At 45.8% G+C, this 24,659-nt stretch overlaps 1 protein-coding gene across 4 annotated transcripts in view; it reads left to right on the top strand.

Moving 5' to 3' along the window:
• Window positions 1-24,659, top strand: part of IFT122 (intraflagellar transport 122) — a 1,464,758-nt gene that overhangs the window by 126,329 nt on the left and 1,313,770 nt on the right. For all 4 annotated transcript variants that reach the window (XM_069643447.1, XM_069643448.1, XM_069643450.1 and 1 more), the window contains exon 3: window positions 8,625-8,709. In XM_069643447.1, coding sequence (XP_069499548.1) covers window positions 8,625-8,709 — 85 coding nt within the window. The remainder of the gene's footprint in view (window positions 1-8,624; window positions 8,710-24,659) is intronic.

Here is a 24,659-nt window from a genome sequence, read left to right as displayed (position 1 = left end):
GACGCTCTGAGCAGGCAGAACACAGTCTCCCACGAGTGGGAGCTAGCTCAGGAAGTCCTTCAAGAGATCTTCGCCCTTTGGGGAACCCCTCAGGTAGATCTGTTCGCCACCAGCCTAAACAGGAAATGCGACCTGTTCTGCTCAAGGGAATTTCCCCCGAAAGGAGCTCTGGGAGACGCGTTCATAGTGGACTGGGAGTTTCCGCTTCTGTACGCGTTCCCACCGGTCCCTGTCATTCCTCAAATGATCAGGAGGTTGAGAAGATTCCGGAGAACCATGATCCTAATTGCCCCAGATTGGGCCAGGAGAACGTGGTACCCGGACCTTCTAGACTTGTCCATCTGCCCTCCAATTCGACTTCCACTCAGAGAGAACCTACTCTCACAGAAGGGAGGTCAGGTTCTCCATCCAGACATCAAAACCCTCAACCTTCACGCTTGGCTTCTGAAAGGCTGAGGTACAAGGATTGGGACCTCCCTGATGATGTTATGGAGGTGTTGCTTTCGGCAAGGAGGCCAGCAACAAAGTCTTTATACCGCTGCCGTTGGAACAGATTTTGCAGCTGGTGTAGAGAACAGAATATCGACCCTTTTTCATGTGGTACACCAATGGTTTTGTCCTTCCTACTACATTTGGCAAATTCAGGCCTTCAAGTGGGCACCATTAAGGGCTATCTCGCAGCGCTATCCATCTTTAAGCGTACTGCGGAAGAACCATCCTATTTCAAATTACCCTTGGTAATACAGTTTCTAAAGGGGTTAACCAATGTTTATCCCCCAAGACCATTCCAAATTCCCCTATGGGATTTAAACTTAGTACTAACTTTCCTGATGGGTACACCTTTCGAACCTCTCCATTCTTGTTCGTTAAGATTCCTTACCCTTAAAACTGTTTTATTAATAGCACTTACATCTGCTAGAAGGGTGAGCGAATTACAAGCTCTTTCTTAAACCCCCTCACACAATATTTCACAAAGACAAAGTTGTCCTGCAAGTGAAGCCTAATTTCCTCCCAAAGGTGGTTTCTAAATTCCATATCACTCAGAAGATTACCCTACCATCTTTCTATCCTCCTCCTCACCCGGGGAAAGAGGAAGAGAGGTTACACAGGCTAGACCCTAGGAGGGCTTTAAGTTTTTACATCAGTAGACTAGCCAGGATAAGACAGGCAGACCAGCTGTTTGTAGGTTATGCAGGTCACAAGCTGGGGTTACCAATAACTAAGCAGACCATTTCCAGATGGATCATTCTAGCCATTCTGGAATGTTATAAACTGGCAGGGAAAGAGCCCCCTCAAAACCTTAGGGCTCATTCGACCACAGGTATTGCAGCTTCATCGGCCCTCAAAAGAGGCGTGCCGGTTAAAGACATATATGCGGCCGCTACATGGTCGTCTGTCCATACCTTTACACGTTTTTACAATTTGGATTCCTCCTCCAGTCAAGAGACTAGGTTTGGAAGGGCTGTACTGCATTCTATTCATCAATAGAAGACAGCGTGAAGTCAGTACTCCCTCCTCCGATAATAGAATACTGCTATGGGAGCCTATCTAAAATGAGGAATACGGCGGAGGACACAATCCCTTCGAAGAACAAGTTACCTTGTAACGTTCTTTCGACGGGATGTTCCTCCGACGTATTCCTCATCGACCCTCCCATCCATCCCCGCAGTTCTACTTCCCTTGTTGTTGCAGCTTACGCTCCTTCAGGGTGATTAGTTAGTCCAGAAAGTATTATTGTGGGCTACAAAACGGAACTGAGCAACGGACGCTGCGCGCGGCCTTTATAGGCAGGATGACGTCGACGTCGATACGGCAGCTGTCGAGGGACATCGACTCGGAGGACGTCGACGCGCAGCGCCCTCTAGAGAAAAAAATTTCCGAGGCCAGCAGAGCTGGAAGGAGATATCTAAGATGAGGAATACGTCGGAGGAACATCCCGTCGAAAGAACGTTACAAGGTAAGAAGTAACTTGTTCTTCTCTCAAGAGGAGTGCTTTCAGGCATGTTTTTCTAGATCTTGGAGATGAGCTCTTAATGCGTGTTGTAATTGTGTATAATGGTAGTGTTCGGTCAGTGGGAGGTGGAAACTGGTCACTAGGGATTCAAAAGACACCAGTTTACCTTTGGTGATAATGTCCTCTACTGTGTTGATCCCAAGAGTCATCCAGGTGTGCCATCTCGGGCGTTTGTTAACCTCAGGAAGATTCCTGTTACCCACAGCGGTTGTAGTGGGGTGATTATCGCCTCCCAGCCTACATATTTGTGCGCTGCTTTCCATATCGGTGATATATGTGACAACATGGTTCGCGGGGATGTGGGGCATGTTACGTTGTAAAGGTGTTCAATCTGAGGCCTGCCTTGGTATTCAGTACTCAATGTTCTATTGTGTGGTAATGATTTATATCCATGTAGCATATTGTTAACCACAGCCATTTTGCTGGCCCAGTAGTAGGACTGTAGGTGTGGAAGACCAATCCCTCCTTCCCTTATGGAACGTTGGAGGGTACTCCATGCAATACGTGGGTGTCCACCGCACCACAACAGCCTTCTGAGTATCCGGTCGATGTTCTGGAATTCTTTCTGGGGATGTGTAACAGACTTTTTGTAATATGTATAAGAAACGGGGGAGGGTCATCATTTTAAAGAGCACTGACCCAGTGGCGAGTGTCCTCTGTGAATCTGGCCGTGATCAGGTGGAGATTTTCCCCCACATAGTCACTCAGATTGCTCGTGATTTATATACCGAGATACTGAAATTGATTTGTCACAATTCTATACGGGCAGTTATCTGGTATCACGAAGTTTGATTTATCTACTGGGCATAGTGTCGATTTGGACCAGTTCACCCGGAGTCCACTAAATGCCCCGTATCTATTTAGGAGGTTTGTTATCATAGTTCAAGAGTTATGTGGGACTTTCAAATAGATTAGTAGGTCATCCGCATATAAGGAGACCTTGATCTCCCAGTTGTCTGCCCAGCAGAAGCCAGTCGATGACGTCGATGTCCGCAACAGCACCGCTAGGGGTTCAATAGCCTGTGTGACTATTTTTTTTTCTTTTTATTGAACTTTTCAGATTTTAACATCAAGGCAACAATAAAAGAAAGAAAATGTCCCCACCATCCCCCCTCCCCAGGACAACGAGCATTAAAAATCCCTCATATTCCCTCTCCCTGACAGTTCCCTCACCCTATTGTAGCTCAAGAAGTCTCAATCGCTGAGGACACCATATCACTCTGTAGTCATCCTTGAGAAAAGACATAATCTCTTCCCATTCGGCAGCAAAGCTTTGCACTCTATTTTCCATGGCATATGTTGCCCACTCCAAGGCTACTATGTCCCAAACTTTCCGCAGCCAGTCTTGTTCCCTTGGAATCTCAGGGCTCCTCCATCTTTGGGCTATCAACAAACGGGCTGCCAACGTCAAAATTACTCTTGCTTTCTCCCTACCCTCCATCCTCCCCTCATCAGAAATCCCCCAGACGCCCATCTGCATCGGGGTCCGTGTGTCTCCTAGGCCAAAAAGCCTTTCCTGCGCCCTTTGTACCTCGGCCCAAAAAGATCATACCGCGCGTGCCCGACCACCACAGACGGGCAGGGCGGCAGGGTGGCATCCAAATCTGCATGATCGTGTGGGCAAACCACCAGGCAATCCCCCACGCCACACTTGCCTTCCGTGTTTGTTCAGCGTCGTCACTCTTCCCCTTGTCCTCTTCGTTCCCGGGTGGCACGAGCGTCGTCACCCTGGCAGCGGTAAGAGGGGGCCTCGTCTGGGTTGCGTTCGCCTCCTCCTCCGGGCAGTCAGCCTCGCCTCTGTAGCAGTGCTCCGTTGGGTCTCAGCCGGCAGGGTTCCGGACACTGTGTAAGCCCGCCATCGGGTGTTTCCTGCAGTCGTGGTCGCCTGTTGTTTCCCCTTCTCGATCCCGTAGCAGGGCTAGAGCCATCCAGCAATGGCTCAGAGGTCGCACCACACGGGTACGCAAGCATGTTTCAGTGCTCTGCCCATTAGGATGCGTCTATTTCGGGGCCGTCAGTTGGCTGCTTTCTCAGCTCGTTCCATCCGCCATTTTGGTGGTGTGTGGCGTCGCCGGTTCAGAGCTTTCCATCGGCGAATCTCCCTCAGCAAAGCCGATTCTTCAGTCTCGCCTCGATCATCTGTCTCTGTTTTTTATGCCCCATCGCTGCATGCGTTTCTGTACGTGGTGTGTACGTGGTGTGTGTCGTTTTGGCAGGATATTTCACGGTGGCCGCGGAAGCTCACAGACTTCACGTCCGCGTTGCCTGCTCGCTGGCCACGCCCCCCCTGTAGTCCTTTTTAACTTGTGTTCTGTTTTGTTTTCTGCCCACGAGTCCATGTGGGACTCCTTGCAGTGCAGCTCTTCCTGTTTTTGGTTTGGTGTACAGACCCATGGGATACCCTTATGGCACCCATGGGTGGGGGTACAACCCTGTGCCCCTAGTTTGTTATTGGGCACCTGTGTGTGGCCCACAGAGCAGGGTATGGGCTGGTGGCAGCTCCATGCTGAATTTGACAGGTGCTTTGAGTATCCTCCATTTTGGGATACCCAGACCCTGCCATTGGAATCAGTTGGTTCCTGATAGAAAACAAGACGGCCCCTGTGGCCTCTTGCTTTTTATTGCCTGTTACCTTGTTTTCCCAAAGTCCTGGGAAGCCCTGACTCTGTCCCTTCCCCCTGACTGGCTTATGGGTGGAAGTTCCATATATGGTGTTGTGAAGTCCAGGCCAGACTGGCTGGAGCCTTCTCAGTGACTGTATGTTGTGGGTACACCCTGTGGGTGGGACCTGGGTGAATGGAGTGTGTGACCAATATGCACTTCTTGTTGTGGATGTCTGGTTTCTAGTATGAGATGCAAGGACTGAGACAGCCCTGCCCGAAACTGGTATGAATGCAGTGTGTATTGTTGAATCGCTGGGTACTTGTCCCAATACACATTCCTTGTTGTGAGTGTCTGAGAGGGAGGAGTATGGACTGAATGCACTATATGCCTGATTGGCTGACTAACTGCTGAATGCCCTTCTGAGGGATTGGTTGCCTGAGTCTGACCCAGCAGAATGAATGGGAGATCAACTACTATATCTGGGGGCCTCTCACTGCTAGAAATTGTTCAGAAGCTGAAGTTGAAACTGATGCTTGATCTCGAAGCCGAGCCTGAAGAAGAAGGTTGACTGCTGTCTCCCTTCACTGAAATCCGAAAGCCGCTGAGCCGTCGAGACTGATCCAAGAGGGGACCTGGTTAGGCGCCCTCTTCCCGTCCTCCGAGGGACCATCGAGCACCGCTCTTTGCCGAAGCGCCCTGGAAGTCAGACCCTCGACAGGCTGCCGACTGGAGACTGGGACCGCCGAGGAGAATGAAGATAAGCACCAGACTTTCCGTCCACCGTCGTCGACCAGGATTCGCAAGTTTGCTGTAACTGCTGGAGGCCCGTCGAAGCCGTGTTGCCCAGAAGCGGGGACCGCTTGACGATGTGCCATCGGCGATCGGAGCCGCATGCTCCTTTGCCTAAAACCTTTAATTCACGGATGCGCTCGTCGTCATCGGCGCCGCACGCCTTACCCCTCCGGAGAAGGCCAGGCCGTCAACGCGCCGAGGAGCATCTGCGGGTGGGTTTCCCGCCACCCAAAGACCGTAGAGAGGCTGGACGACTCAACACCCTTACTGTACCACAGTTCTTCACAAACTCTTTGCGGTCCTGAACTATCGACATCGAGGTGCCTTGCACGCCTCTTCCATGCAGGATGTCTTCGACTCGTCGTTGACGATCACCGCCAGGCCCGAAAGCTGCTGCCTCGACGCCGCCAAACTTCCATTGAGGTTTCTCGACACCAAGTTCATTTTCTCCGAGGCCCATCGACGATCTGTGGCTCCTGCTTTAAAGGGAGTCACTCAAGAAGGATCCCTCGACGCCTCCTCAAGGAACTCTGCTATTCAAGGTACTTTGGGGTGGTATCAACATTATAGAAGGAAATAAGACTTATAGAACAATATATGGAATCGGCTTGTGATATATCTTTAATTTACAGGTTGCCTAGGTGGGGGTTCTCCACACAGAATTCTACCTAGTTGGTAGGTGCCAGTATTCTGCCAATTGTTCTAATGAACTGCTTTCCTCCTATGTCTATTGTTGGTTACCTTTTATTAAGTGATTTGTGTGACATTTAACTAGAGTACAGTTGATGCACTTTAATGAAATCTGATAATAATTGTGGTACCACTTAGAACTGTATATATTTGCCATTGTAGATTAACTGAGCACAAAGTGAGTTATTGTGATTGTGTACATAACCTTGAACTTAATTATATAAAGACTGTGTTTTAACTAATACAGTGTGTGGACATTCCTTTGTGGGGGCTTGGGGACTACACTGTACTTAAGAACCAGCCTGGATCACCTCCTGAGAAGCTAGGCCTTGATTCCTCGACCAGCGCTACCCTATAGAGAATCTTGGCTGGGGTCCTCTGTGCCTCTTCTCTGCCATGTAGTGAGCAGGAGTACAGACACTCCCCTCCAGTCTTTATACTCAGCAGACCATTTTTCAACATGAGCCCATCCCCGACATAAGTTCTATATCTGGAACCTCAGTGCCCGCAGATGGTGTGATTCACTTCTCTGTGAAAATCCTACTCCAACTATGTGGTGTAATCCTAGAAGAAGTAAAAAACAAGGGGTGACCATAGCTACACTGGGCAAAGAATACAGGACACAGGAGCTGGGCAACCTCCAATGACCCAGAATATTTTGGCCTTATTTATCTCTCTCTGTGGGGCGAGGCTGCCAGTGGCCATGTCGAAGGTGGTAGAGCAAGTAGACGACATAATGCTGGTGTCACCGTATAAAACCAGAAAACAAAGGCGATTGGCAAAGTGGACTAGCCTATGGAGGAGGGCCTGCGGTAACAATTTGCCAGTCATCGCTGAGATACCTGACCCCATGAATTCTACATGTATCACACTAGACTCAGTACAGGCTGAGGCTATCGGAGATCCAACTACTATGGCCCAAACTAGGAGAAAGAAGGGGGCGGGCACACTGACTAGCTGGCTGTTGGATGATGTGCAGAATTTCATTCCACATATAAAATCTGGCAAACCCCTATCTATACTGGTGGGTCATGATGACGTTGTATTGGTCTTGTAATTACCCCACAGCACGAAGTGGTCTGCCATGATAACCCACAGCTCACGGAGCCTCCACTACCCACCCCTAGCCCGCCCCTACCTTCGATATCCCCTCACCCCAACAGAGAATGACTCAAAGTTATTTACTTGTGGCCATGGGCCCTCTACATTTACGGAGAAACGATCCAACCGATCTGTCATTCTGAGTGTGTGCAAAAATATTACTGCACTACGTGTATTGACAACTGCCGACTTCAGTTTTGTTGAGCCAATGGACTTACTGGGTGTTAATTTTGTACGCATACACTGTTCTACTACTGATGTGCCTACTCTTATACGTAGCCACCTGGGGTCCATTCAAAAGGCTGGGTTCATTGTTGATGATGTCACTGATGTTAGCAAGGGAGATGGGGAGGTAGAGAGCATCCCCACCCCCAGTACAAAAACCAACATGCCAACCAAAGAACTGGCCACGGAGGATGTCAAGAGCTGGCAATGGTTTAGAAAATGTCGGACTCGGCTGATGACTGAGACTAGATGACCGCTGAATATGGTAAGTTGCAATACCAGCTGTTTTTCCCACTTATTAGATCCCAGGGGTTCACTTAGCTGTCTATCGGAATTTGACTTACAGCAGGAAAACATTTGGGGGATTTTATTATTTATCAGCTTGCGAAGGGCCGATCCTCTGGGGGTCTGGCAGTGCCAATTAAACAACCAATTCCCCTGACAAGTGTAAAGATCATCCTGAGTACCACTAATGTGCTAGCAATAAAGGTAGCGATAAAAACCATCCCTGATACATTGATATGCCTGTTAATTAATATCTACGTGCCTCCCGATTTAGTACAGCTCCATGGGATACTTGAGGCACTGATGTGTGGGCATACCTCTATATTACCATGCTGGGGCTGTTTGTGGGCCACTATGATATGATCAAGTATGATGAATTTTTGGCCTTCTGTCTAATACGGATTCGGAGAGGGTACACATTGCACTATTTAAAATCTGAAATGTATTGTGGGACACATTAAAGGTTGACCCTTGCTATGTTGCACACCTATAAATGACTGATTGATTGATCGGTTGACTGATTCTTGACATTGGTAGAAAAGTCTGAAGCGTTTTAAATGTTTTAATTGTTAAATGTTTTAAATGTTTATATGAATTGTATGAATTTTAAATGGCATATTATAAAAGTTGTCTGATTAATCTTTGTAAAGGTTCTTAAGTGAACCTAAATAAATAAATAAATAAGTAGTGTGTTTAGTTGTATAGTATCACAACGTGTTCAAGTTTGGGGATGGGAAAATACTCAAAGAAAAGCAATGTTGATAGCTACTCTGGAAATAATTTTCAAATTAAATAACAATACCCCAACAGATTAAAAGCTGTGGAAATGATGCACATAGTAAGATTCTATCACTATTGAGAAGCATTTTGAAAAGCAACTTTCATGAGTTTACTATTTTATATCCCTTCCCAGGTTTATGACACCTCTGATGGGACCTTGATCCAGCCTCTAAAAGGACACAAGGATATGGTGTATTGTGTTGCCTATGCTAAAGATGGTAAGTGACCTAGTTCTTGTGGTGATTTGGCAAGTATGTTTGATGCCTGCAGGCTTTTGGGTGCTTGACGGAGAGAACACTCACAAGGCAGCCCAAGATGTCAAAAGCTTAATGCCACGCCTTTGCTTTAAACGTGAGCATATAATCTTCTACTCTAAGGAATTGCTTTGCTTAAGTGTTTGTTTCGTACGTGTCTCCTTATGAAAAAGTCCCACAAAGACTATTTGACATCGTCCAGTCGGAGACAGGTTATCAATTTAAATGCCACCTACCTTTATGAGAAAGATAATCTGTGCAATAGGTAGCGGCCCAATCCAGTAGATGTGTGAAGTCTGTGAATCTGCTCCCTCTTATTTAGACAAGTGTTGCCTAATGGTTCAGGCAGGCACTTTGGAACACAAAAACCCCCAAACAAACCTCTTTTCTTATCATGCTGTCCTAATACCCTGGGTGCGTTTTTTTTTAGCCATCCCAGAACATAGTGACAAATTATTTCCCATCCAACTCCACATTTCTATGTTTTTAAAAATCTTGTCAGGTTAATACAAAACAACTAATGGTTTAGGCATTTACTTTGGGACCAAAAGAACATATTTCCTAATCCTGTTGTCCTATTTTACGACCCTGATTTTCATATTTTATTTGTGTCTGCACCCAAGAGGTTTCAACATTATTACCTATTGTATACTGTTAAAATATACATTTTGTGAGATTTTCTTTTAATCTGGGCAATACGATTGCATCCCTTTTTTAAAACTATTTTCTCATGGTTTTCTAATAGAGAAATTGAAGATTTATTTGCATAGGGTTCCTGAAAAAGCAAAGAAGAATATTTTTCAACCAGTTTCTAATCGAGTATTGACTTATTTAAAGTGCTAATGGTAAAGAAGTATGACATTGTAGAGTATGAGATGTGTTTATCTATAGTTCATCAAATGTATTACTGTTTAAGATGATTTACGGTTCAAATGCATATAAAATGGTGGATGCTTCAGTAATGGGGAAAGGAAGCAAAAACAGGAACATATTGAAAAAAATGTACACAATGATAAATCTTACACAGACCTCGTAGTTTACAGTCACCACAAGTCATTGGCTATTAACAATTGACTCTTGCTAGTAATAAATGTTGTGCTGAGTGATGTGAAGAACTGAGGGGCAAGAAACCATTAATGCGTGGCTAGCAGTTTGAAACTTGGCATTTTTTTATCCCTGCATGCTGAAGCTTTGCTGTATTAAGTAAAGCATAAGCATGGTATAATATGGACATGGAATATAGAAGGTTGGAAAGAGTGCTGGGGAATAGTTAACGGTAGGAGCAAGCTGCAGTCTACATGTTGTAAATTACTTTTTTTGTCAATACAACTTCCTAAGTGTCCACTTTAATTTGAGCATCTCTTAATTGGCATCAAGTGTGGGTTGTTTTGTGACACCATGACACTACAGGCAGCAATTGGAACATTTGTTGTTGGGGCGTAAACACAAAAAAATTAGAGCAGTTCTCAACAATCCTGCTTTATGCTTCGCCCTAGACCGTAAGCCGTAAGGTCTATTTAGGAGATAATCCACAAGTACGTTTTGACGTGGATAATTTTTGCTATGTTCAAAAGGAAGTATGAGACACCTGGTGTCTCACCCGCTAATCCCCGGAGATCTGTCATGCAGGTGGCCAGGACACAGCCATCGCTTTTGGATCCAGTTCCTGGGGGTGGAAAAGTGCTGGAGGATTACCTGGATGGGGTCTGAGAGGAGTGAAAGTGGGACACCAGACGGCGAAAAGCGGTATCCCCTTCCCTATAACACCTTTACCCCATCGTACCAGGTAGGATGCTTAAGGATTCATCCCCCACCCCTTTCCGACACAAACTTTCGCACAGACACGTCACTGTGAGGGAAAACAGACTAACACCCGAGCCGTATACCTGACATGTTCCAACACGATGATCAGGCAGTGTCGGGCATTTACTAATCATTACACACACCTGACTTCCATCACACTTCCCACACAGATAAAACGCGGAGCACAAGAACACCCTCTGAGCGAGGCAAAGCACACAAGGAAGCAGCAGTTCTAGATGGCAGTTTAATACAAGGCGAAAGACGGCGGGACCGAATAGGAATACAAAGAATGGGCCCTTGACCTTTTCACCGAAAGACTAACTTTTATGAGCCTTCGAGAATAGAAAATGAAAGACCTGGAATCAAAGCTGAAGACTCCTGCACGGTGTGTCAGAGGTACCTGAGGCTCTCCCGCGTTCACAGGCAAGGCTGGGAGAAGCAGCTGCCGTTGTGGTACTGTCCTTGGCTCCAATAACAAAGAAAAGCCAGTGAAGGCAGCACAGCCGATGAGTTGGGGAGACTGATACCAACCGGGTTGTCTGGAACCCAAGTTTGCAAGCGGCAACATTATATGAAGGAATTTGATGAGGACAGTGCATTAAGCATGTGTGGCAAGTGATGCAAACGTCCTTGATGCACTAAATGAGTGACTGAACTTTGAAGCAAAGATAGATACCATAAGCAGAGTGGTCCAGCACCACGTGCATGCTCATTCAAAGGTCTCTGTTAGGTATCCAAACCCAAAGGGGACAAATGTAAAGAGAAGGAATTGTAAAATCGAAGTGGTCCTGCAACATGTCAAGCTTAAACCTGTGCACGTTTGAAAGTCTTCGATACTTGATTGAAATTGGTCTGAGCCCAGCTCAGGGAGAATAATTGTGTTTAAAAGGGGTTCTGAGCCCAGCTGAGGGGGTCCCGGGTGAACTGTGAGTCACCAGAAAGAATATCCTACGAACATTCTAGTAAAGAGATCTCAGCCCGACTGAGGGGACCAAAAGGGAACGAACATTGTACTAAGGAGATCAGAGCCCGACTGAGGGGGATCTGGGTGAATGATGAATCACCTAAAGTGAATATTTGTAGAAATCCAAAGAGGAAAATAACTTATTGTTTTTGATTGGTTGCATCAGACTCTCTGAATGAAGAGACTTTGAGGAGTAAAATGTGAGAAACCTGGGTTAATCTCCCCAGCAGAACCGAGAATCCCTTATTCAGGTGACCAAGAAAGGACTGGCCTTCTCTTATCCCAACCCTGAAGGCAGACGAGCAGGTAAAGATCACCTGGAGGGACGCAGTATGTTACAGAGGAAGGAGAAGAGGAGGGTAAAATCCTTGAGACCTATATGGGTTGTGCTACATCTGCCCTCCTTCCTCCCACTGAATCTTTCTTACCCAAATCCACTGACCCCTCCGTACAGAACCAATCCTGCTTGCACCCAAAGATTATCTACCCCAGAATTCCTGTTTTGCTGCGTCCTGCCCAAACACTCCCACACATTCACTTTCACATGCCTCTGTTTATTTTGTCCCAAACACCCAGTGTGCTTGGATTAAACACTGCTGTTCCCACAATCCTCCTTGTTTATTTCACGATACCAGCTAATCCCATCTGCCTCACAAACCCTACCAATTGTCACTTTCCGTATCCCCAGCCTACCTTGACAACTCACTACCATTCCCCACATTCAGGTCACGATAAGAGCTCTGAACAGTCTTGTTTGTTTCATAAACCCCACCAATCTCACCCTTGCAACAATACCTTTTCTCCTTCATACCCCATAGGATACTTGGACCCTCTCCCACCCTACTTCTCCACCCTGAACACTTCCTCTCATTGTGACAGACACAAGACTAATAAAACTGTTTATCTGACATGGCTCAACACAAGGGTCAGACAGAGTCAGGCAATTTACTTAAATCACACACACCTGACGGACCTTCCTTTTTCCCACAGGGATAAAAGGTGGAGCAAGAGAGCACAACAGACAGCAAGACGAGAAGGCTAACCAGGCCCGGCAGTTCAAGAGAAGGAGAAAGGTGGCAGAAATCAAGAGGGTGGGCGAGGAGAGAAAAGACCTTACGCTTTTATCCCAAGCCCGCTGACCCTTCGTGGAAGAGAGCATAAGACCGCAAACAATAGCTAAAGTGTCTTGCAGCAGATGTCAACGGGACACAAGGCAAGCCTACCGATGAGCAGGAGCAAGGAAGCTCCCGCGAGCGTTGTACCGGCCTTGACTCCAGTGAAGCCGAAAGCCAAGTGGTTCATCACAGCCGGTGAGTCGAGGGGAGAACCGATAAGAACCGGGGTATCTTGAATGAAAATCGCAAAGTGGCACATTTGAACCAAGTTCAGTGAACTGTGAAAAGTGTTAAGGGGGAGACCAGCTGCACAGGGAAACCGCCACCACGTGGATGCTAACTAGAGAGACTCTGATCGAACCCCATCAGAGCAAACCTATGAGTACCAGAAGGCCTTGGAGAGTCGCCAAAAGAGGTCAAAGTGGTCATACAGGAGGTCTAGTAAAATCCCAGTACAATGGAACAACTTTGATCTACAAACTGTGAAAGTAAGGCACATAAATCACGCCACATGAAAAAGCAAAGGGAGTGAATCCTGTCACAAGAGAAAGCAAGGGAAGGGAATCCCACCATAATTGTAAAGTAAAGAGTGGTCAATGCCCAGAAGAAGGGGACCGAGGGGTGAGCCACAATCGGCCTAATCGCGAGCCACAGTGCTCTCGGTGAAGGGAGGCTAACAGTCGAGAGGGGCAGAGCCCGGCAGAGGGAAATCCAAGGGTGAAAAGTTGTCACCCCAAAGATTGGTGAAAGTAAAAACCAGAATTGAAGGGGTAAAGTCATCACCCATTGTGAATGTGAAATTGGCAAGAGTGAACCTGACCGATGGATGCCGATAAAGAGGGACGAAGTCTAAGGTCCCCAGAAACAGTGTGTTGACAAACGTGAACCCGGCCAAGGGATGTCCACTGGAACTATTTAAAAAGGACATTAAGACTTTGTGAAAACAATAAAGGAACATTTGTTGAAAGCCATAGTGAACCCGGTGGAGGGAGGCCAAAAGTAAAGAGGGGTCAGCGCTTGGAAGAGGGGGACCCAGGGGTGAATACATCACCCTAAAGAAACCATGAAAAGGAACTTTGTGTTTGTTATTTGACCCTCGAAGGCAAGAGACTTTTGTTGAAAAGAGACTTGACCGTCGAGGATTCGGAGAAGTTAAAACCGGAATTGTTGTCTCGTGCTGGAGAAAGCTTGAGAACTGTGCTATGCTCCAAGATCCCACCTTACCCTGTGCTCAAAACGTGGGGACAGGCCTGGCTCCAGGAATTTTCATCTGGGTGGGCCAGTGTTGTGACCAGGGGGGCCCACATTCCATTGGGTGTGGGTCTAGGAGAACCCTATTCAAAGTGCTGGGGTTGATCCAGATTTTGCAGATCTCCAAAAATACATTTGCACACCTCTATAATAAAAAAACGTACATAGCAAAAGAGAAGCAAGGAAAATCTTGTTGCAACATCAATCTACCTGTCTTCCTTTCCCATCTGCTCTCCCCTTTCTGTTATATCTGATCCTCCTTCACCTTTCACCATCCAGACACGTTCCTTCAGCTGTCCTAATCACTGTTCCCATTTACCTACCCTTTCACCTGTTCACACCAGCACCCAACATGCATTTCCTGGCCTGGCTTAAGAGAATTCCGGGCGATGCATTCTCCTCTTCCTCTGAGAGGGCTGAGCAGATGGATGGTGTCTGCCCAACAATACCTTCTCCAGCATTGGATCTTTCATGGATTCACATGCTTAGAATATTCCCCGTCGTCAGACTGGGACCCCTCGGTACACATATATAGCCTTTTCCTATAGGAACCCTATCTACGTCCTTTTAGGACCCGCCTTCGCATGCTCCGCAGGCCGTCCCAGTATAAGAGGCCCGCCCCCGCGGTTCCCCTTCAGATTTCAACCGTCTCCAAAGTAGTGGGATCTCCTCGTGTTGTCTTACTATTTTGTACTAGGTTGCCTTATTGGATTTCGAGTACGATATGTCCTCTGTATCAGGAAAAGCGCTGTTCCGTCCATGCGCGAGCGCTGTGGCTACTCCCAGCGGGTCCCAAAGGGGATGCTTGTTCTCCCTTCATCCTGTTGTGAAAGATAGACCCCCCACAATACGGAAGCAAGGAATAGGAGATTTTGTTTCCTACAAAATTACATTTTTTTCGAACTTCTTTTTATTTCATGAACAGAAAATACCATGCCCAATCAATATAGGTAGTCTTGTTGATCTTAACAATATTTAGAGCACAACAACATATCCTCCAATAACATACACATGTATACAATTCTCCCTTCACCCACCCATTCCACAAATGCCCCCTCCTTTCCAACTGAACCCCTACATTAGTCCTATTCTGAATGTCTCCCATCAATGGTTCATGTCCAATATTAAATTTGAAACACAAAATGTTATTTTTTTGTTGCATTTTCGCAGCACATTTTAATTGATTTGAGAGTGCAAGGCTGTGCTAGGGTTGTAAGGGCTGCATCAGGAGGCAGACAGTGCTGATTGAGGGTATTCCAGTCTCTTGGTATCGCTCCTGGTGGAGTATGGCATGAAGGAGCGGGTCTTGCTCCCCTGCCATGCCCCTATACATCATTGTCTGGTACATACTGTTTACATGCTGGTTATAAAATGCAATTGTCCGAGATGACTCTTTGTTTGATGTGTTCACTGGTATTGAATGACACAATTTTGTTCAATACATGTGGCCTGGATATTTTCAAAGTTAGGTGTGTGTGTGTGTGTGTATATGTGTATATATATATATATATATATATATAATATATCCTATTGCCTGTGCTGGCCATCTATGAAATCATGAGTGAGGTTTTCTGGAATAGATTGTAATGCAAACTGAATCCCTTCTAAGGGCACCTACTTTTAACAGGCAAGGCATAGTGAAATTATGCTGAGGATCACACACTTTGGTTGAGTGGTAAAGCCATAATTTCAGCTTAGCCTGAAATATAGATATTTGACCAAACATCTGCAGAGCTCAAGTTGGTACAAATATGTGCTGAAGTTTGGTTTTCAATAACTAAAATAATACTAAATTGTATACAGTTTACTTAAAAAATGCACCAGTCACATGATAAACCAACTTGACAATGTAATTATCATTGTAGAAACATGTTGATGAAAAGATTAAGGTGGGGCATTTTGTTTTGAATCCTGAACTACATAGAGCAGAATTCTCCTGTTTGCGCTTTTTTTCAAAAGGGGCCATTCATTAATTTTAATTTTTTTCACCAAGTACTGGAAAAGTAAAGATTAAAACAGGTGAAAATCACTTTTGATCTTTACTTTACCACTACGTGTCTGGAAAAGTGTAAATCACCTCCACAATTAATGATTGTGGATGTCACCCGCAATGGATTCCTTTTGACTTGTGTAAAAGTCGGGAGATCTCATAGGAATCCATTGGATTTCAGCCAACTTAAAAATACATACTGCTGGAATGCCAATAGGATTTGGCAGGGGGGCCTTGTTAAGTCTGATCTGCCCTCCAACTTCGCTTGTCAAATCATACAAAATCCTGTAGCACATACAAAGTGGAGCTAAATGCATTTAGCGCCACTTCTTCCACTCTGCTTGACGTGGAAAAGAATCCCTTATGAATGTAGCTTTATTTTCCCCATCCTGAATGGAAGCCTACAAGCTCCAGCATAGCAATGAATGAGAATTTACAAAAAATCTCTTACAGACACAAAGTGAAATGAATTGCATGTCAAGGTTATTGTTTCACACAGCTTGTTCTGTATCCCCTTAATTACTAATCACCTAACAATCGCACTTAAACAGCTTCTTAAAACCCTATATATTTTTTTATGTGCCACAGCAATGATCACTGCCTTTTTAGCTTTTCTCATCTCTAATTTATTTATTTATTGAATTTATTGAATTCAATCAAATAAACTGACCAAAGATCTCCCACCTACCTTTTAATAGACTCAAGGTACCCATACCATACTGCTCTAAGTTTCCAAGCCAACAGCTAAGAAAACTCTTCATGAGAGCTCGTTTCAACCTCCTGCCGACGAGAGAAATCTTAGCAATTAGATCCAGTTCGCCTGACATTATCTGTCGCCTTTGCCATAACTCTGCCACGACAGAATCAATCAAACATCTCTTACTTGAATGTCCTAACGTGAGAAAAATTCGAGCCACCTATCTGTCGACACTAATCTGTGAACACTCGTCTTTCGGAGAGGAAGAAGAACTTATTTGGTGGAACAGGTTAATGTCGGGGGAAAAATCCAGATGGACAATTGCGACTGTCAAAATCCTGGAAACTGCCCTTGAAATGATCAGTTCCAGCTCACAAACTACGAGCGAGAGCACAGTTCCCGAAGGATCCACTCCCCTACAAAAATGTTGAATAAAGAAGATCTAGCTTTCTTCGGCACCTGTTCCCCGCCCGGACACCTAGGCCCATCTGAGTCTACACTTACATTTCTTATACACTCTACTGAACTGAAAGGGGCAGTCCTGATCTTACCGGAATCTGACACAACGACACGAAAGCTCGAGGCGCATCACACTTGTTGCTGTTGTTGTCTTCAACCTTTTGTAAAAATTCAATTCTATGAATTACAAACAAATAAAATAAAAAAATAAAAAAATTATTGAATTTATTTCTAAAGCACAATGACAGTGGCCCGGGGGCATAAGAGCGCTGACATGACATAGAATAAAAAACATAAAGCTCAGCGAAGCCTAAGGAGAAACCCGAGAGAAACTAGTGGAGGTCAAGGATCCATTTACTCAAAAGGCAAGGTTTTCAGGACACGTTTGAACCTGGGAAGACTGGCACACAGCCTCAAATCAGGCGGGAGAGTTTTCCACAAGCGAGGAGTTGCGGCTGGAAAGCATCCATTTTGCACCTGTACCAGTTTGGCCTTTGGGGTGAAAAGCAACCCAGTGTTATTGGATCTTAGATTACGGCTGTTAGATAGCCACTTCAACTGTGCTGCCATATAAAAAGGGCTTATTCCATACATGCAAGCCCCTGAAATGCAAAGGGTACGAAACTTGATTCTCTTTGTAATAGGGAGTCAATGTAATGCTCTGCTTGCTGTTGAGACATGATATGTTTTGCGCATCCCCATAACGACCCTAACTGCATTGTTCTGGACTGCTTGCAGACGATTGAGCTCTCCTTTGCCTACCCCAAGTAGACTGCTGCCACAGAGGTCCGGGCAGCTCCCAATGATTGCCCTGGCTAGGGTGGCACAATTGCAGGCCTCAAGGAATGGTCTGAGTTGTGCCGAAAGTATAATGTAATATAATGTTGAGTTTGACACTAGGCCGCTGATATGGGACCTCAATCGTGACTCCCAAGGTTTTTATTGTTTTTTCAAAGTGGGGAGCAGACAGTCTGCGATTTGAAAGAATGAATAGGACTGATCAAGCTGGCGCCACTTGGTGCTGGTGCCCAGGATAGTAATCTCAGTTTTTAAGTTATTCAGGGCTAGGCCATTATACAGCATCCAGAGCTGGATTTGGTTGTATGTGGCATTAATGACCTCAGTGTCTTTGGAGTGGTCACCTGATAAAGTGAAAAGACACTGAGTATCAACAGCATATTTGGTATAGCACCTCCTAATGTAAATAATCTGCCTCTGAGGCTTGTTAAAAGATACAACCTCAATGGTAGGGCCTGTTCAGCCCTGATGTTTGCATGTGAGGGGTGATGGTAGAGCAGGGGAGAGCAGTGCTTAATTTGTAAAAAAATAAGTGCCAGTGCCCAAAAAATATTGGACCCATAATGCCGGGCGCGGCACCGTCCTCAGCGCGGGCGCTGCGCCAACCTTAGCGTGGGTGCGCCGGCTGCACCAGTTTAGTGCTAGACCTACCTAGATCGGCCCATCACCAGCCCATCACACTCCTGCTGCTCCATGCCACATGTTTGGCACTGCAGCAACTGCTGATACAAGCTAGTAGTAAATGCGCAACTAAGACATGCTCCCCCTGTAACTGGGCCTTGATGCCCCCGGGCTGCGTGAGCGCTTTAAAAATGCGAATAAATAAAAAATCATTCTGTTTCAGTCACTGTTGCACTGTAGTTGTCACTACCCCTTCTGCCCCATCTGACAGTCTGTTAAAGTACACCAAGTATTGTTAATCGGTTACCTCCAGGAAGAGCACCCTCCCCTCAGCCCGTTCTTCAGTCACCTCATCCAGGTGTTTTGTGTAATCAATTACTCTCAAATCCTTATCAGTCATCACATCTCATAAATGCATCACCCTTCACCCTTCCTTCAAGCACGAGCATGGTGTTGTATAACTTGCAAAAAGTCATTTCTGCAAGACATTGTTGTCAAATCAACTGCCTGTTCTACTTCTGCTTTAGGGCCTCTTTCCACCTTAGCACAGATTAAAAAAACATATTTAGTTTATCACCCAATATTCAGGAGCTAGAGGAGAATGCATATTCGGATATCTCCTTCCCACTGACATGTTCTTGACATACTTCACTAAACTGCGGGGTGCAACAGACACCCACCTCCCTATCTGAGGATCCCTATCTGAGGATTGCATGTGCTCTCATTAGGAGCACATACTCGGAGCGTATTGTACCCAGGTTAAGGGGCTACATGTGGTGTATAAACCACACATCAGGGTAGAAAACATGCACTGGAATTATGTAAAATAAATGACAACAAAAGACAGTTGAGAATTATACACGAATACTCAACTAGTGCTTTTATTTATGACGACAGATTAGTGGGCACATGCACCATGTTTATCCCCGTCTAGTTTCCATGTGTGTATCTTTAAGCCTGAAATGGCATTTCAGAAGTTTGTCTTTGCATGGGCTTTTCTCGCGAAGTGCAGCTGGTTTGGTTTCAGCCCAATACGTGCACCGTTTCGGGTCCCCTCGCTGAAGCTCGTTTGTGAACTAATGAGGCTGATAACATTAAAAGGAAGAACGGAAACACCCAGGCAAAAATTCACAGTTCATGTTTTGTTTAGATGAATGCTATCCAGGGTCGGACTGGGGCATACAGTTGTCTCGAGTCGGGCTCGGCACCAATGAAAAAGTGGCCAAAGTTGCAAACGACAATTCATTCCTTTTGTGACAGACACTAGTGGGACCACGTTGCCTCCCGTGCCCCGCCCGGTCCTGGGCTTTGCCCTGCCTTGCCTCAATCACTTAGGCTACCTTCCGTGGGCCACCACCGCCACGGCCATGCTGAGCCTGATGATGACAAAAATAGGTGCGCAGCACAGCGGCCCCACGGAAGGTAAGATTTTAAAAGAAAAATCATATATTTGGATGGCTAGGCCCATCACTTTCGAAGTGATGGGCCACAGCCACCACTCAAAATAAGTTAGCTCTTTTAAAACCTACCTTATGTGGGGCGGGGCCCCGGCCACCGGCCCCACGGAAGGTCAGGTTTCCAAAGACATAATTTTGGGCACAATCCACAGGCCCAGCCGCCCACAGCAGAGTCATCTGACTCAGTCTGCGGCAGCCGGCAGCCCCATGTCACAGAAATTGGCCTGGGCCTGGCACTGACTTCAGTCAGCAGCACACTGCACACAGGTCATACAGACAGAAGCCCGGGCGCGGATGGACCGCACGCAACAATAAGTGACTTACCTGTTTTGCCGGCTGGGACTTGGTCTCCTGTTGGGCCTCAGGGTGGGGGGGGGACCGGGTGCGCACACTGGCACCCACACAAATGAAAAAGCAGGCAGAGGGGGCCCCAGGAAGCAACTAGGCCGCACCACGCAGTGCAGCAGGGCAGGCTCTCTCTCTCACAAGTCAGGACCAATGACGCCACGCCTCGACACCTTCACTTCACAGTAACTTGTGAAATGGAGGTGGCGCTGCACTGCTTCCTGTGGCAACAACAACACGTAACCATTGTAATTTCACTGGCTCAGAAGAACAGCCAATGAAAACTGCACATTCTGTGTTACTATACAGAATGTATCAAATACTGCATAGTAACAACAGAATGGTAATTTTCATTGGCTGTTGTTTGTAGCAGTTTGTTGTTCATTGCTATTGCTGGCCCCACCCATGCCCAGCCAGCCATGGCCTGCAACCTGCAAGCACGAGAGAGATCGAGATCAGAATGACAAATCCCAATGATTTATAATCGAAGCAAAGCGAAGTGGAAGAACAAACAAAGCAATTGCACATGCGCTGGCCCCGCATGAGTTCCGGTGCCCAAAAAAGAGTGCCGGTGTTGGGCACCGGCAACCACCCTCACAAATTAAGCAGTGCGGGGAGGGGCATTGGCATGTGTCCCTTGTCTAAATGTTAAATCCACCTCTTTAGAAAATATTGAAATACTGATTTTTATTTATAAAAGATGTACACCTTATATACTTTGCCCTGGAACATTATAGAAAACGCTCTTCTTTTTTGTTTATTTTGTGGGTGTTCATGTTTAATTTCTGGCACTGCCTAAACACACAGCACCCATGATTTACATCATACTTTGCAAACTCTGTAAAGTTACTCAACAGATTAAGGTTATGAAGTCAGTACTTATCAGTTTGAATCATGAAACATTCTGGCAGAGTAGACTTGGCTTCCAAACAAAGATACATTCTATTTAGGTCAGTGCCCCACTGGTAAGTATGCATGAGAAGATCTGAAACTTGTCAAAACTTGCCAACCTAGCCTAATAATTTTCAGGTAGGGCCTTGTTGGACCAGCTCACTGCAGCTTGATTCCCAAGGCATAGCCAGCAAGACACCCACATCTGGGCATATACACATTAACTTAGGGAGACAAACAGAAGCCAACATGCATCGGCAAAACCAACGGCTTGGGCTTTTGATTAGGCATGGATAGGCATTTGGCAGACACTTCCATAAGGGCACCACACAAGGGTACCACCTGGTCATAAGATGGGAACAGCTGGAAAATGGTGGCAGTAACTGGGCATATGATGGCATTGCCTGGCAAATGTCTAATACCTATAAGCAAGCCAAAACGGATGGAATGTGATTGCTTGTTTAATACATGACTTCAGTGCTATCACAAAGGCATTGACAAATATATTGCTTATAAAATCAACTGGCTGAAGACACACATTAAGAGAATTTTATTACACCAGGAGCTTATTTACACAGGTAATTAAGTAGTTAAACACTCAAAAGAATGCTTAGATATAACACTGGCAGGCCCTATACAGCAACATGTTTGGTGTTACTTTGTTATAGAGCTTGCTCATAGAGTTCTAGAAACGTTAGGTTTTTCTGGTGAGGTATTAACACAGCCATGGCTAGTCATTAGGTGGGTAAATGAACAGACACACCCATAGGATGTGTGTTTCTTCTCACATTTTATCGCCATCCTAGCTGTGTTTCACTGCATGCGTTCTGGTTGTACCTAATAGGTAAAAAGTCTATGAATCAATTAAAACCACCGTCATTGCTCTGACCAGCCTTGCATACTATTGTTTGCATATCAGCCTTGGCCCTGTCACTAATATCAGAAGCCTGTCCCAAACTTCTAGACCACAGGGCCTAAAAATCCATGTGGTTACTTGTGTTCCAGTGAAGATGGAAATTGAGACTGAACTGCACCTTTTAGTGGCAGCACCAAAAGTCATTTGCTAATGGCTTGTCCCCTTCCCTAATGGTACAGACATACTGCAAAATTATGTCATGGAATGTTGCGCAGAGCAACGGTAGTGGTAATGTTTAATTCAAAGCCCTGCATGTATCACTTTTTGATTTTACTACACTCTCCCCTCCAGAATTACATATTTGTTACAACCAACCTTATCTTTTCACTTATACTCAAGTAGTTAATGCAGCAGAATATATACTTTGAATGTAATTTGTAAGGACCCCAAGTCAGGTGACGCACCTTGTGCAGAAATCTTTGTTCAAGCATTTTACCTGTCATTTATATAACTTGATACAGTTAACCATTTTATTAACATGATGTGAAAAACCATTACATTCTCACAAAAAATAAACACAATTTAAAATACAGAAACCAACATTGTGATTGTAGGTTTGAGAAAATAGTTGTAGGCAGCCTGCTTGAATATGTGTGCTACCTCACTTAGAGGTGTGCATGGCTCTCCATCTCTCTGGTTATTTGTACTTTCATGGCTGTGGGGCATACATCATTGTCTAGGGCAATAAAACAAATCCTGCAGTTCAGCCTCTCAGAATGTCTTTGAGGTTGCTGATTAATGTTTAGAGTGCTGTCTATCCCCCCACTCCCTTGGTTACTAGTGGTGTATAACACCACTGACATGGCCTCCTTTCTAGGGGGGGGGGCAGGGGCTGGATCTGGGGGGGCCTGAACCCCCTGGCCCTCTTGCTGGAGCCGGGCCTGCGTGGGGAAGGGAGACCCAAGCCACCACATCCTGACATATTATTTGAGAACACTTCTTTCTTTCCTTGAAAACTATCCCACACCCTTTTCTATATCAGTTTAAGGTTTGGCAATAGGTTTCTTAGTATAGGCCCTTTTTATTTGACACAACGCCACTAGGACTGCCTTATTTTCATTTGTTGGTCGAAGCTTGCTCCCATCTTAGATTTAGGTTTAGATTAGGTGTTTTTCTAACCCATAAAACTGTTCAATAAACTCCCTTCGATTGTACTCCTTGTGTCTGTCGTACTTCTTATAACCATGCCTTCCTTACAAAGATAATGAGTGACTGATGGGAAAATGTCACGTGACTCACTTTTGGCATCTAAGTTCTTGAGGCTGAACAGTGATGGCAGTGATGGGGTTGGTCGTGCTACTGGTGTTCTGAGTGACCCCCAGGGAGACTAGAAGCTTTCACACATTTTGCCCCAAAGGAGGAAGGCCACTGCTCGATTTTCTGTGAGGGACTGGCTCATTAAAGAAATCAGGATTTCGAGAATGCTCTTTGGTGGCTTGTCCTGTCCTCAGTCTAATGTCATTGCTTCTCTGAAGGCACTTGTATTGTATTGTATTGTATTGTATTGTCTGATTGTTTGACAAATATGACACTCATTAATGGTGTGGGAATCACTGAGACACACAATATGTACCATCAAAATAAAGAAAACGCTGCCCTGGTGGTGTTGTGTCAAAACAAAATGGCCTATACTAATGAACCTATTGCCAAATCCTTACTCTATATATGACAAAAGGATGTAGTGCAAACTGAAATGTCCAAAAAGGGTTCAGTAGTTCAGGACTGCTGAACTAGTAATCACCCTTCCCCACGTTATATCACGGGACAACGTGGAACAGTGGCATGACTGTGAGCACCCTTTGAGTCTATAGGCATCAGGAAGCCGTTTCTTCAGACAAGGCAGGATCCTTCGAATCAATGGGCCTCATTACGAGGAAGGCGGCCACGGAATGAACAGTGCTGTTAAGAGACCGGCACCGTTCATTCCGGGCCGCCTCATTACAAGGTCTGCAGCGGGGACTGCTCAGGACGCCTGGTCAGACCAGGCGTCCTTAGCAGGACCCTCTAGCAGACCATGATGCTAACAATGGGCCCGTCATCAACCGGCCCGTCATTAGCATCCTCCCCATTCCCATTAAGCCCTATTGAGCCACCTTCCCAGATTTCCTGCCCTTTCGTTCTGCTGTTCTTGCTCGCTTCGGTTGCCCCTCTCTCCTTGCTTTCTGGGTGCTCTCATGCTCTTCCTTTTATCACAGTGGGGAAAGGTAACATGATTCAGGTGTGAGTCGTTAGGATCAAGTGCCTGACTCTGCCTGACCCTGGTACTGGGACATGTCAACCAGACTGGCTGTGTGTGAGTCTGTCTTCTCTTCCAGGGTTTGGTCTGTGTAGCAGAGTGTGTGTAGGAAAGCGGACGGGGGTGTTGAGTTCCTAGGTAATAATTGGCACCCTGAGGGTCGATAGGGAAATGGTATTCTGCGTCTCTCCTCATGGTGCCCCACATCCACTCCTCGAGGACCCCTCAACCAGGTGATCCACCCACACTTGTCCACCCCTGGGGTCTGGATCCAGTAGTGATGGCCGTGCCCTGGACGACAGGTGATCAAGGGAATGGTCAGTGAGACACCCTTGGTTTCTCACACCTTCCATAGATGCAAGAGTGTTTTT

This window comes from Ambystoma mexicanum, chromosome 2p (assembly GCF_040938575.1).
Source record: "Ambystoma mexicanum isolate Mex_15411 chromosome 2p, UKY_AmexF1_1, whole genome shotgun sequence".
In the NCBI taxonomy this organism is placed as follows: domain Eukaryota; kingdom Metazoa; phylum Chordata; class Amphibia; order Caudata; family Ambystomatidae; genus Ambystoma; species Ambystoma mexicanum.
The sequence above is the reverse complement of the archived record's forward strand: the minus strand, read 5'-3'. Positions and strand labels throughout refer to the sequence as shown.